At 47.0% G+C, this 12,052-nt stretch overlaps 1 protein-coding gene across 1 annotated transcript in view; it reads right to left on the reverse strand.

The window, feature by feature from the left end:
• LOC115186236 (teneurin-3-like) overlaps positions 1-11,674 on the reverse strand; it is a 30,680-nt gene extending 19,006 nt beyond the window's left edge. The window contains exon 1 of the mRNA XM_029745908.1: positions 11,455-11,674. Within this exon, the coding sequence (XP_029601768.1) occupies positions 11,455-11,671 (217 nt within the window). The 5' untranslated portion in view covers positions 11,672-11,674. The remainder of the gene's footprint in view (positions 1-11,454) is intronic.
• Between the last annotated feature and the right edge of the window lie 378 nt (positions 11,675-12,052).

Genomic DNA, 12,052 nt, shown 5'->3' on the forward strand with positions numbered 1-12,052 from the left:
AAGAAAGAACGAGGGGAGGGAGAGAGAGAGAAAGAAAGAAAGAAAGAGGGGAGGGAGAGAGAGAGAGAGAAAGAAAGAACGAGGGGAGGGAGAGAGAGAGAAACATATGTTTCCCATGCCAATAAAACCCTTTGAATTGAATTGGAGGAGAGAGAGAGAGAAATTGAGGAGAGAGAGAGAGGAGGATCAGTGGGAGGGGAAGAGTTCAGAGTTCAGGGTTAAGGATGAACTAAAGGTGAGTAAGGTGAGTAGAAATGGTTAAAGACCCACTGTGAAGGGTAGAAGACCATAATTCCCTTCACCTCCACTTTATTTGGCTGTTACGGTGACGGACAGATACAGGAAATATAACTGCCTTTAAAAACAAGATCAGTAGTAACATTTAAAACCCCACTCACTCAATGCTGGTAGATTTAGTTTGAAGAAATGGAGGGAAAGGGAACTAAATCCTAGGTCACACACACACACACACACACACGACAGAGTATCATGAGATAGAGTGGGATCGCAGTCCCTCAGCGTGTCATATGGAAGACATCAGTCTCCGCACCGCTGAACCAAAACAAAAATCCCAAAGAGCAGCGCAGTGTTTACACGCGTTTCCCCCTCTCTGCAACAACAGCTACCATATGTCCTCTGTCTTCTGTCTGTCTGATAAACACTGTCCCATTCCAATCACCACCACACCAAACCCTCCGTAGTCATGGTCATCTGAAACAGACAGGATTATGGGCCTGCCGCTGCTGTTGATTTATTACTGACTGATAGAAGGATGCATAGGAAAACAGTGTTACACACACACACACACACACACACACACACACACACACACACACACACACACACACACACACACACACACACACACACACACACACACACACACACACACACACACACACACACACACACACACACACACACACACAGAGCTGTCAGCTGAAGCCTATTCAGGTTTAAATCCTGTCAGAGTCTCTGTCAAGCATCAGGCATATTAAACAGTTCTTCCACAACGAGAAGCTGGAAAAAGCCAAGAGCCAAAATGAGTTTGGTGCCAAAATGTTTACTTCCCACTCAAAGCCCTCTCAGGTGACGTTTATAAAAGCATCACTTCTTTAAATGAAGAAATCAGACCAGGAGTTCAGAGATGTCCGTCAGTCAATCAGTCTGTGTGTGTGTGTGTGTGTGTGCGCGTGTGTGTGTATTCACTTCTGCCTTTATGATAACTGGCATCTCCCTCCTCGATCCTTTACCCAATATCCCTGGCGAACGCCAGGCTTGCGGCGCCTGACGTCGAGTCGAGATGATAAATTGACATTTCAAACAGGCGGCGAGTCGTTGAAAGCGACGGGCCATCATTCTGAGGCTTTGACGAGCATTTTCGGGAAAGGTTATTTGTCAACGACGCCAGCGAGCTGTCATGTTTCACCTTGTGATACTTCTACGTCTCTCTTTATCAATAGTAGGATTGAAGAGAGAGAGAAAGAGAGAGCGAGAGAGAGAGAGAAAGAGAGAGCGAGAGAGAGCATGGAGATGGGGTGGAACTGAAAGCAGCGGGGCAGAGTGAGAGGGGGAGATATATATCTGACGGACCATCAATACAGAGAGACCTACTAGTGAGATGGACATGCACCATGTCTCTTCTGATATCTTCAATAAGGACATGACATGCAAACACATAACGACATCACCATGAAAGTGCATCGATTGATGGAGAATAGATATAACTGGTTCCCTTTCTTTGGGTTTCAATAGAGTACTATGTATTATTGACTTTTCAATTCATCCTGCCGTTCAATTCCAAGACATGCCTCATTTGGTAGATGTGTTAGTTGGCCAATGACACTTAACTGGTCCAGACTCTGAAGAACATTACTTAACTGGTCCAGACTCTGAAGAACATCACTTAACTGGTCCAGACTCTGAAGAACATCACTTAACTGGTCCAGACTCTGAAGAACATCACTTAACTGGTCCAGACTCTGAAGAACATCACTTAACTGGTCCAGACTCTGAAGAACATCACTTAACTGGTCCAGACTATGAAGAACTTTACTTAACTGGTCCAGACTCTGAAGAACATTACTTAACTGGTCCAGACTCTGAAGAACATTACTTAACTGGTCCAGACTCTGAAGAACATCACTTAACTGGTCCAGACTCTGAAGAACATCACTTAACTGGTCCAGACTCTGAAGATCATTACTTAACTGGTCCAGACTCTGAAGAACATCACTTAACTGGTCCAGACTCTGAAGAACATCACTTAACTGGTCCAGACTCTGAAGAACATTACTTAACTGGTCCAGACTCTGAAGAACATCAATTCACTGGTCCAGACTCTGAAGAACATCACTTAACTGGTCCAGACTCTGAAGAACATCACTTAACTGGTCCAGACTCTGAAGAACATTACTTAACTGGTCCAGACTCTGAAGAACATCACTTACGGGCTGTCTAGAGTGGACAGGGACAAGAAATCTGGTCATTGTTTAGCTGGCTGGTTGGCTAGCTGGGCAGAAGGATGGATGGATGGAGAGAGAGAGAGAGAGAGAAAGAGGGAGGGAGGGAGAGAGACATTAAACACAGACCAGATTGCCCTGGCCAGACCAGACCCCGAGTGATTCCATCATTGGGTCCTGTCCACGGCTCCTCTTGGAAAGCTTTCACACTGTCATCCCAATCCCATCATGCATTGCCGCGAGCTTTGTTGTCCGCGCCAAGGCGCCGGCTGTGGGGTTAGGTGGCGAAGAGGGCGATGAGAGGGAGGGATGGAGAGAGCGATGGAGAGGTTTTGAGTGAGCATGAGAAAGAGTTTTTGAGCGTGAGAGAAGGTGAGGGGGTGATATATAAGTAAGCGACCAAGAGAAAGAACGGAGCGAAAGAAGAAGAGAGGAGAGGAACGCGAGGGTTGGTAGACGGACCACACAGCAGCCTGTGGTCGGCTGTAACCAGAATCAGGCGTGAGCGGGGCCTTGGACCTGGGTTGTGGTGCGTGAAGCTAATTTCACTTCCATCTCCTCCAGAGAACAGGTCTAACCTTTAGCGACTGTCACCCAGGCGGAGAGCTCTTTGTTGGGCATCGACAAGACGAAGCGTCCTCTCTGCCCGCCGACCCACACCAAATGGAGAACAAAGCTTATTTTCTAGAGAGCAGAGGCAGGCTTTGTGTGGGGCGGAGGATGACAGGTGTGTGTCGGTAAGAGGGAGTGTTTGCTCGTCATCTCTCCAAGAGAAGGCCAGTCAAGGTCAATCTGGTGTTGTTCCTTTCAATTTCCACACAGCTTGTGTACCCTTCAGTACCCTCACAGGCAACACACACACACACACACACACACACACACACTCCCAGAGGCAGGCGGAAATCAGGACATGACTAGGTGAAACTAGGTTAGTTAGGCAAGATTTGGCCCAGTTACAAGAATCAAAGGCTTACCAATCCCATACAACAATCTATCTAACAGTAGCATGGTATAGGGCCAGGAGGCTTTCCAGACCAGAACAAAACTCATGGCCCCATAGGACTCTCCCGCTGGACACAGCCTTTATCCCTGTACTCTACCCTGCTGTCATCTACCCTGTACTCTACCCTGCTGTCATTCTACCCTGTACTCTACCCTGCTGTCATTCTACCCTGTACTCTACCCTGCTGTCATTCTACCCTGTACTCTACCCTGCTGTCATTCTACCCTGTACTCTACCCTGCTGTCATTCTACCCTGTACTCTACCCTGCTGTCATTCTACCCTGTACTCTACCCTGCTGTCATTCTACCCTGTACTCTACCCTGCTGTCATTCTACCCTGACCAGATGAAAGGAATAATCTGGTCCATATCTCATATCTGAATCCGTCTCCAGCCGTCTGGCTCTTCAAACACGCCGTCCGGTCGCGCCACGCTGCTATTTATGAAATGTAAATATCAACGGGTTATGACATTTATCAGCCCAGGTGTCTATGATTTTACTCTGGGTACAAAGTGCTGCTTAAATATTGACCAACTCAGAGGGGAAATCATTAGAGTGGGATCAATGGAGCGTCAATGCTTGTGGACCCCCGTAGAGGGAGAGAAGAGAAGAAGAAGAAGGAGACAAAGAAGAAGAAGAAGATGAAATACGGTAGAAGAAATGCCATTTCTCAAACGGTGGAAGGGAGACGTGAGACGTGAGACGTGAGCGGTTACTAAACGGCCATCTCAGACGTTAAGATGAGCAAGACTGAGGCTGCGTCACAAATGGCACACCCTATTCCCTATAGAGTGCACTACTTATGACCGGAGCCCTATGGGCCCTGGTCAGAAGTAGTGCACTACATAGGGTGCCATTTGGGAGTCACATTTCATCATCCATCCTGACTGGGTGACTGATCTATCTATTGGAGAGAGGGAGAGATGGAGGGGAAAGAGAGACTGTGTAATTGCTTTAAAGGGGGTGGGGGGGGGAGCAAGTGAAGGAGAGTCATCTTTCTTAAATGACGAATTTCCCGGACATAACATGTTGGAAGGGAGAGTTGAGGCTTTTAAGTGTGAGGTTGTACCTTCCAGTCAAATATATGGAGGAATGATTAAGTGCAATGTCACTGGGAAAATGAAATATCTTGTTCTGTGGTAATTGCGTTGTGCGTTCAATGTAACATTTATACAGTGTAAGACTCGATCGCCGTGTAATAGCCTGGTTTATCCACTGACAGAGAAGAAGTCGGCGTAACCGGTGGGATTTGGGTCTTAACCATTAGAACGAGAGGACATCCTCGAGGTCAAAGGGTGACATTTGGACATATAAGTCACGAGAGCAGGATTCCAAATAACCTCAGCTACGAAGACAAGACCATGAAATGGGATTCCATTCAGTGATATTCACTGTTGACGTCACTATGCCCAAACAAACAAACAACGATATTCCTGGTTCGTACAAGCAGATTGCCATGGTTACTCCTGGTAGATTAAAGGGACACTTCATTCCTCCCCAGAGTCAGATGAACTTGTTGATACCATTTTTATGTCTCTGTGTCCAGTATGAAGGAAGTTAGAGGTAGTTTCGCGAGCCAATGCTAACTAGCATTAGCGTAATGACTGGAAGTCTATGGGTATCTGCTAGCATGCTGAGACGTCCTATAAAAACCACGGTGAGACGACCTCAAAGTACTGCATTTCTCACGAACACGGGACGGGCGCATGCCACAGCGAGGATAGAGATTTAGTGGAAGCGCGCATATCACATTTTACACAGGCATCCAGCACGGAGAGCTAACATCACAGGACGAGGACCCACTGAAGTGGAGCCCAGTAGACAGTGTAGTGTTGTTGGGCACAGCTCTGTTTGACCGTCCATTTGCATTTACATTCACACTGTGCAGGGAAGGGGGAGAGGTGTGTGTGTGTGTGTGTGTGTGTGTGTGTGTGTGTGTGTGTGTGTGTGTGTGTGTATGTGGGGGTGTGGAGGCTTCCATGACTGTTACATAGAAAATAGATGTTCCTTTGCAGCTCTGCCAGGTCCAAACAAAAGGGACATGATTGTAAAATGTTTACAAGGACACATGCACAGATCTCCACTTGAAGCTACTGACACTGAAAACACCCACAAACACATGAATCGTAGTGGCTGCCGTGTATAAACAGAACAACCATGGAAAGGTTGTAACACAGAATCATAATGAATGTAAGAAACATTACATTCATGTACAAACGCACAAACGCGCGCACACACACACACACACACAATGCATCTCTCCTCAGGTATTGTGGGACGGTGGCATCTATCTTTGTGACATGGGTGACATCCTGAGCCCGCACAGTCAATGTTTGACCTTCTACAGTACTCTGTGTGCCATTTCACACGGAGGGGTCCTTTGACTTGGGGAAGGCAGCCAGGCAGACAGACAGGCAGACAGACAGGCAGACACCGCGGCGTGTTTTTCATTACTATCGGCTTTTGACTTTATAGAAGGCACTGAAGCAGACACCCTTGCCCTTACACACCCCGTACCGAGACAAGAGGAGAGACACGAGAGAGGATGGAATCTATTTCGCCTATCTTCCGAGTGACTGACACTCCTAACACAAGACGGAGAGAGAGCGAGGCAGAGAGAGAGAGAGAGAGAGAGAGAGAAAAAGAGAGCTAGAGAGAGAGAAGGAAAGAGCGAGAGACCTCGGACAAGGAGAGCGAGACCGAGATGGACAGAAAGAGAGGGAATTGGAAAGACAGACAAGACAGTGGTACGGTGCAGAGCCAGTCAGCCATGCGTGGGTTAGTTCTGGGGGTCTACGGTAAATGTTATTGGAAATCCTGGGCTGTAAAATTGCTACTTTCATGCTTACTGCATCTGACAATAGCCATCAACAGTGAAGGGGAAATAGGGAGAGAGAGAGGGAAGGGGGGAGAGAGAGGGAGAGAGACATCTGACAATGGCCATCAACAGTGAAGGAGGGACGGATTGGGGGAGAGAGAGAGAGCTAGAGAGAGAGAGAGAGCTAGAGAGAGAGAGAGAGCTAGAGAGAGAGAGAGAGAGAGAGAGAGAGAGCTAGAGAGCGAGAGCTAGAGAGAGAGCGAGCTAGAGAGCGAGAGAGCTAGAGAAGGTCAGGGCCTGTACCGGTCTGTTGCAGGAGGCGTTAGCGCGGACTGGTGATCTTTAGCGCGTCACTGACAATAAGGTCCATGTCAGAGGAGGGCTAACCCAGACAAAAGGATAATCACATGCTTCGTTAACAACAGGTGTAGGCTAACAGTGAAATGCTCACTTACAGGCCCTTCTCAACAATGCAGAGAGAAAGAAAATAGAGAAATAATAGAAAAGTAAAACACGTGATAATACAAGTAATAATAAATACACAATGAGTAATGATGAGTAACATTAAACCCTGGTAACACTCTGGTGTGAGGGTAAGTCCAGATTGAAAAGCACCAAAACTGTAGTTATTCTCTCCTCCTCAGCTTCACAGACGAGAACACTTGAGGGTTGTTGTGGTGCTGTATAAGACTGAGGCTAGCGGTGTGAAGGAGAGGGAGAGACCCGGGGTCTGTGTAAATGGGTCACCCACTGTGACCTTCCGGCTGCCCATTAGCACAAACAGCCCTCCTCTCCAGCCCCTCACAAGCCTCCTCCCTGTTTCATCCATTCTTTCTCCCTTTCTCTTCATGGAAGACTGGAGTCTTCACGCTGACCCTCTCTCAACTCTCTCCCCCCCTCTCTCTCGGTCTCTCGCTCCCTTTCTCTCTCTATTCATTCACACTGAGTACTTCTGTGCACAGAGCTCTCTGTTTTTCTGTTTTCATAGTGGTCCTTCACCCTTTGCTGGCCCTGAGTCTCCAGCATTCTGTCTATTCTCTCTGATTGTCCTGCATGTGCTTCTATTCAAGCCCATCTGTCAATGGCTTTGTCTCAATAGTTTCTCAAATAGCATCTATTCTTCGAGCACTTACAGTAAAAGGAGCACATTTTTTGTGCAAAAGATAGCTTGGCCTAGTTTTTTAGAATGACCCTTTCTCTCTGTATGAGAGGCCTGAGACTGTAGACTGACCCTTTCTCTCTGTATGAGAGGCCTGAGACTGTAGACTGACCCTTTCTCTCTGTATGAGAGGACTGAGACTATAGATTGACCCTTTCTCTCTGTATGAGAGGACTGAGACTATAGACTGACCCTTTCTCTCTGTATGAGAGGCCTGAGACTGTAGACCGACCCTTTCTCTCTGTATGAGAGGACTGAGACTGTAGACCGACCCTTTCTCTCTGTATGAGAGGACTGAGACTGTAGACTGACCCTTTCTCTCTGTATGAGAGGCCTGAGACTGTAGACTGACCCTTTCTCTCTGTATGAGAGGCCTGAGACTGTAGATTGACCCTTTCTCTCTGTATGAGAGGACTGAGACTATAGATTGACCCTTTCTCTCTGTATGAGAGGACTGAGACTATAGACCGACCCTTTCTCTCTGTATGAGAGGCCTGAGACTGTAGACCGACCCTTTCTCTCTGTATGAGAGGACTGAGACTGTAGACCGACCCTTTCTCTCTGTATGAGAGGACTGAGACTGTAGACCGACCCTTTCTCTCTGTATGAGAGGACTGAGACTGTAGACTGACCCTTTCTCTCTGTATGAGAGGACTGAGACTGTAGACTGACCCTTTCTCTCCCTGCAAACCCTTCTTCTCTCCTTTTCTGGCCCACCAAGTAGTTAGTATAGGTGGCTGGAGACTGTAATCTTCCAAGCTGACCCTATCTCTCTCTGCCTTTGCCTCTCTATAATTTCCTCTCCCTCTCTCATTCCCTTCCTCCTTGTCTCCCTCTCTCCACTCATCCAGTTTCACACCAGGTCTCAGAGGAGGAGCAGAGTGGACTGGACCTGGGCGCCAGCGAGCCTGTTTGCTTTACTAAGTGATCCCAGTCACTGAGAAGAGGAGATGGTTATGGAAGATTGACATGAAGACACTGGAACCATCTCTCTCTCTCTCTCTCTCTCTCTCTCTCTCTCTCTCTCCTCCTCCTCCCCCCCCCCCTCCCTCCCTCCCTCCCTCCCTCCCTCCCAGAGCTAAAAGTCCTCACGGCGTCTTTCTCCCCCCCAGGTATGGTGTCTCGTTAAAACGTCTTCCATTTAGACATCGATTGAGGCGCGCGCCTACGAAAATTGCCTACTTAAAAAACGTAAAGTGGCGACAAAGTCTTATTTTTTTTCCTCACGAAGCTTTACTTTCAGCCTTTCAGTCAGTCTCTAGCTGTCAATGGGGGAGGGGGATGGCGTCTCTGGTTGTCTTCTGAAGGCTTGGGCGTCTGGGGTTGGAAGTATTGTGTGTGTGCGTGCGTGTGTGCGTGTGTGTGTGTGTGTGTGCGTGTGCTGGGGTCTAGACTGCTCTGCTACTCTGCTGTAGGTCCAGATGACTATCAGATGGCTGAACCACTCTATATGAAAGGTCCGAGAGGGGAGAGAAGCTCTGAGGGGACGTGGATCATAGAAGATCTCACTTCCTTATGTTCAACTGGCTCTGATTAGATTTCAACGGTCATGATGGCCGTGGATTTGGCTGTGTATATAGTGTGGAAATGAAGTTTCCTCCGTCGGTAATAAACATAGGATGAATTTAGAGGGGATGGTGGACGGTGTGGTTAGCTTTGTGTGTGTGTGTGTGTGTGTTGGATAGCTGTCTGTTGGGGATTATGATGAGAGGGAGCTTCATAATTAACCTCATAGCTCAAGTCAATAAATCGAGCCATCAAAGACAAAACTTTAAGTAAAGACATATGAGAACATGACTAGATCAGATAAACATGACAAAATGGTCCCTTCAACAGATAAACATGACAAAATGGACTCTTCTACAGATAAACATGAACTCGTCTACAGATAAACATGACAAAATGGACTCTTCTACAGATGAACATGACAAAATGGACTCTTCAACAGATGAACATGAACTTTTCTACAGATAAACATGCCAAAATGGACTCTTCTACAGATAAACAGGACAAAATGGACTCTTCTACAGATAAACATGACAAAATGGACTCTACCACAGATGAACATGACAAAATGGACTCTTCAACAGATAAATATGTTCAAAGATATTTGAAGTTCTGCCTATAAATGGCTTATAAACAAGACCGTTTTCTAGCTGTTTAATTAAGTACATTCATATGTGTATAAACAGCTTTAATTGAGCACTCCTCAAAAACCAGCATCTCTCTCCATTCTCTGTCCCGTCTCCTCTAGATTCACAGCACAGATGTCTGCTAGGGACAGCCACTACAGGTTAGGACCTCTCCTCTCCTTCCCTCTCTCTCCCTGACACTGATGCAGTCAGACTGGGAACACAGAGAAGCCCTAATTCATTTTGGGATGTGAAGACCAAACAGCACTGAATGACTGGAGGCAGGGGCACTGGGAGTGAGGGTGGATGAGTGTCTGTCTGTCTGTGAGTGTCTGTGCTTGTTTGTGTCTGTGTGTCTGTGTGTGCGCATGAGTCTTTCTCTCAGACAGCGGGAGCAAGAGAGGCAGGCCAGAACTGGGCCATGTTGGGGTGAGAAGTGCCTTGTCATGGTCTCGTCCTGTCTCTATGACAACGAGATGCAGTCACAGCCAACGGGCCGATTAACAGAGCCTCCCGTCTCCTATCCACAGTCGGGCCACTGACCTCTGCTCTGAATGGCTCTAATGTCACATTAGGAGAAACTAGTCCTCTCTGTGTACTTGAGACGCACTTAAACCTTCATTTTAACTTCAACCCCAACTACATTGGGTCCGCAATTACCAGACTAAATCTACACCACATGTCAAACAATGGTCATAACAGACAGAAATGCTAAAACAACAGACACACAGTTCAGACAGAGGTTTCAACCACATGACAGGGAGAGAGGACATATAGACTAGCTAGAATGGGGAAACTAAATGTACTAAACTTCTCTATAAGAGTCTGTCTGGCTATCAATCAGACTAACTAGAAACAGCTGGACGTTCCGGGAATTTTCATTAGCACACATTGAGAATAGAGAAACGTTCTGTTGTCAGTAAAGAGAGTAAATGTTGTGATAGTAAATAGAGAGAACGTTGCAACAATGCTGTGCCTCACCATTGCAAGATAATGTGAGAACATTATACAGTAAAGAGAGGGAACGTTGTGCAGTAAAGAGAGGGAACGTTGTGCAGTAAAGAGAGGGAACGTTGAGGGAACGTTGTGCAGTAAAGAGGGAACGTTGTGCTGTAAAGAGAGGGAACGTTGAAGGAACGTTGTGCAGTAAAGAGAGAACATTGTGCAGTAAAGATAAGGAACGTTGAGGGAACGTTGTGCAGTAAAGAGAGGGAACATTGAGGGAACGTTGTGCAGTAAAGAGAGGGAACGTTGAGGGAACGTTGTGCAGTAAAGAGGGAACGTTGAGGGAATGTTGTACAGTAAAGAGAGGGAACGTTGAGGGAACGTTGTGCAATACAGAGCGGGAACATTGTGCAGTAAAGAGAGGGAACATTGTGAGGATGTTGTGCACATTGTGGGAATGGTATAGAGCGCAGACAGAGAACGTTGTGAGAACATCGTAGGGACGTTGTGCCTTACCATTACAGGACATTTTGAGAACATTATATACTAAAAAGAGAGAAGGTTGTGGGAATGTTGTGCAGCAAAGGGAGAGAAGGTTGTGGGAATGTTGTGCAGCAAAGGAGGAGAAGGTTGTGGGAATGTTGTGCAGCAAAGGAGGAGAAGGTTGTGGGAATGTTGTGCAGCAAAGGGAGAGAAGGTTGTGGGAATGTTGTGCAGCAAAGGGAGAGAAGGTTGTGGGAATGTTGTGCAGCAAACGGAGAGAAGGTTGTGGGAATGTTGTGCAGCAAAGGGAGAGAAGGTTGTGGGAATGTTGTGCAGCAAAGGGAGAGAAGGTTGTGGGAACGTTGTGCAGCAAAGGGGGAGAAAGTTGTGGGAACGTTGTGCAGCAAAGGGAGAGAAGGTTGTGGGAACATCGTAGGGACGTTGAACCTTACCATTACAGGCGAGGCCGTGGTGGCTGTGAGCTGTGACCTGCGTTACAGGTAAGTACAGCGTGGCTGTGTACTCTTCCTCGTCCTCGTCCGACTCATGGACCGCCGGATGGGCGCTGGCGCTACTTAGCAACGAGCTCTGGTTGTCATGGAGATTGGGTGATGGTGGTTGCGAGTGTGAATGGTCAGTAACTGATGGGCTGGGTAGAGAGGATGGCATGGGAGAACCTAAAGAAAAGAATTAAACCATCCATAAACAAAAACAAACAAACAAACAAACAACACAAAATGAAACTATGGCAACAGAACATACAGGTTTTGCTAGTAGAAATCATACTGACATAGAAAGTGATAATGGGACATTGTGACAGTTGGTCTTGCTGGGTGAATACTTGGTTTGTCAGTCAATAACCTTGGCATTATTGCGTCTGTGTTCACCAGATTGTGTATGTTCCTCTGACATACATAACTTGGAGACCGTGGCCATTTCAACCAACTAGCTAGTCATGGTTATCACACACTGCCAACTTGAGTTCCCGAAAAATTCAGACCACAATCACACTCTTCCGAGACACCACACACATACAGAAATACACTGACA

Source organism: Salmo trutta, unplaced genomic scaffold (genome assembly GCF_901001165.1).
Source record: "Salmo trutta unplaced genomic scaffold, fSalTru1.1, whole genome shotgun sequence".
Lineage (NCBI taxonomy): Eukaryota > Metazoa > Chordata > Actinopteri > Salmoniformes > Salmonidae > Salmo > Salmo trutta.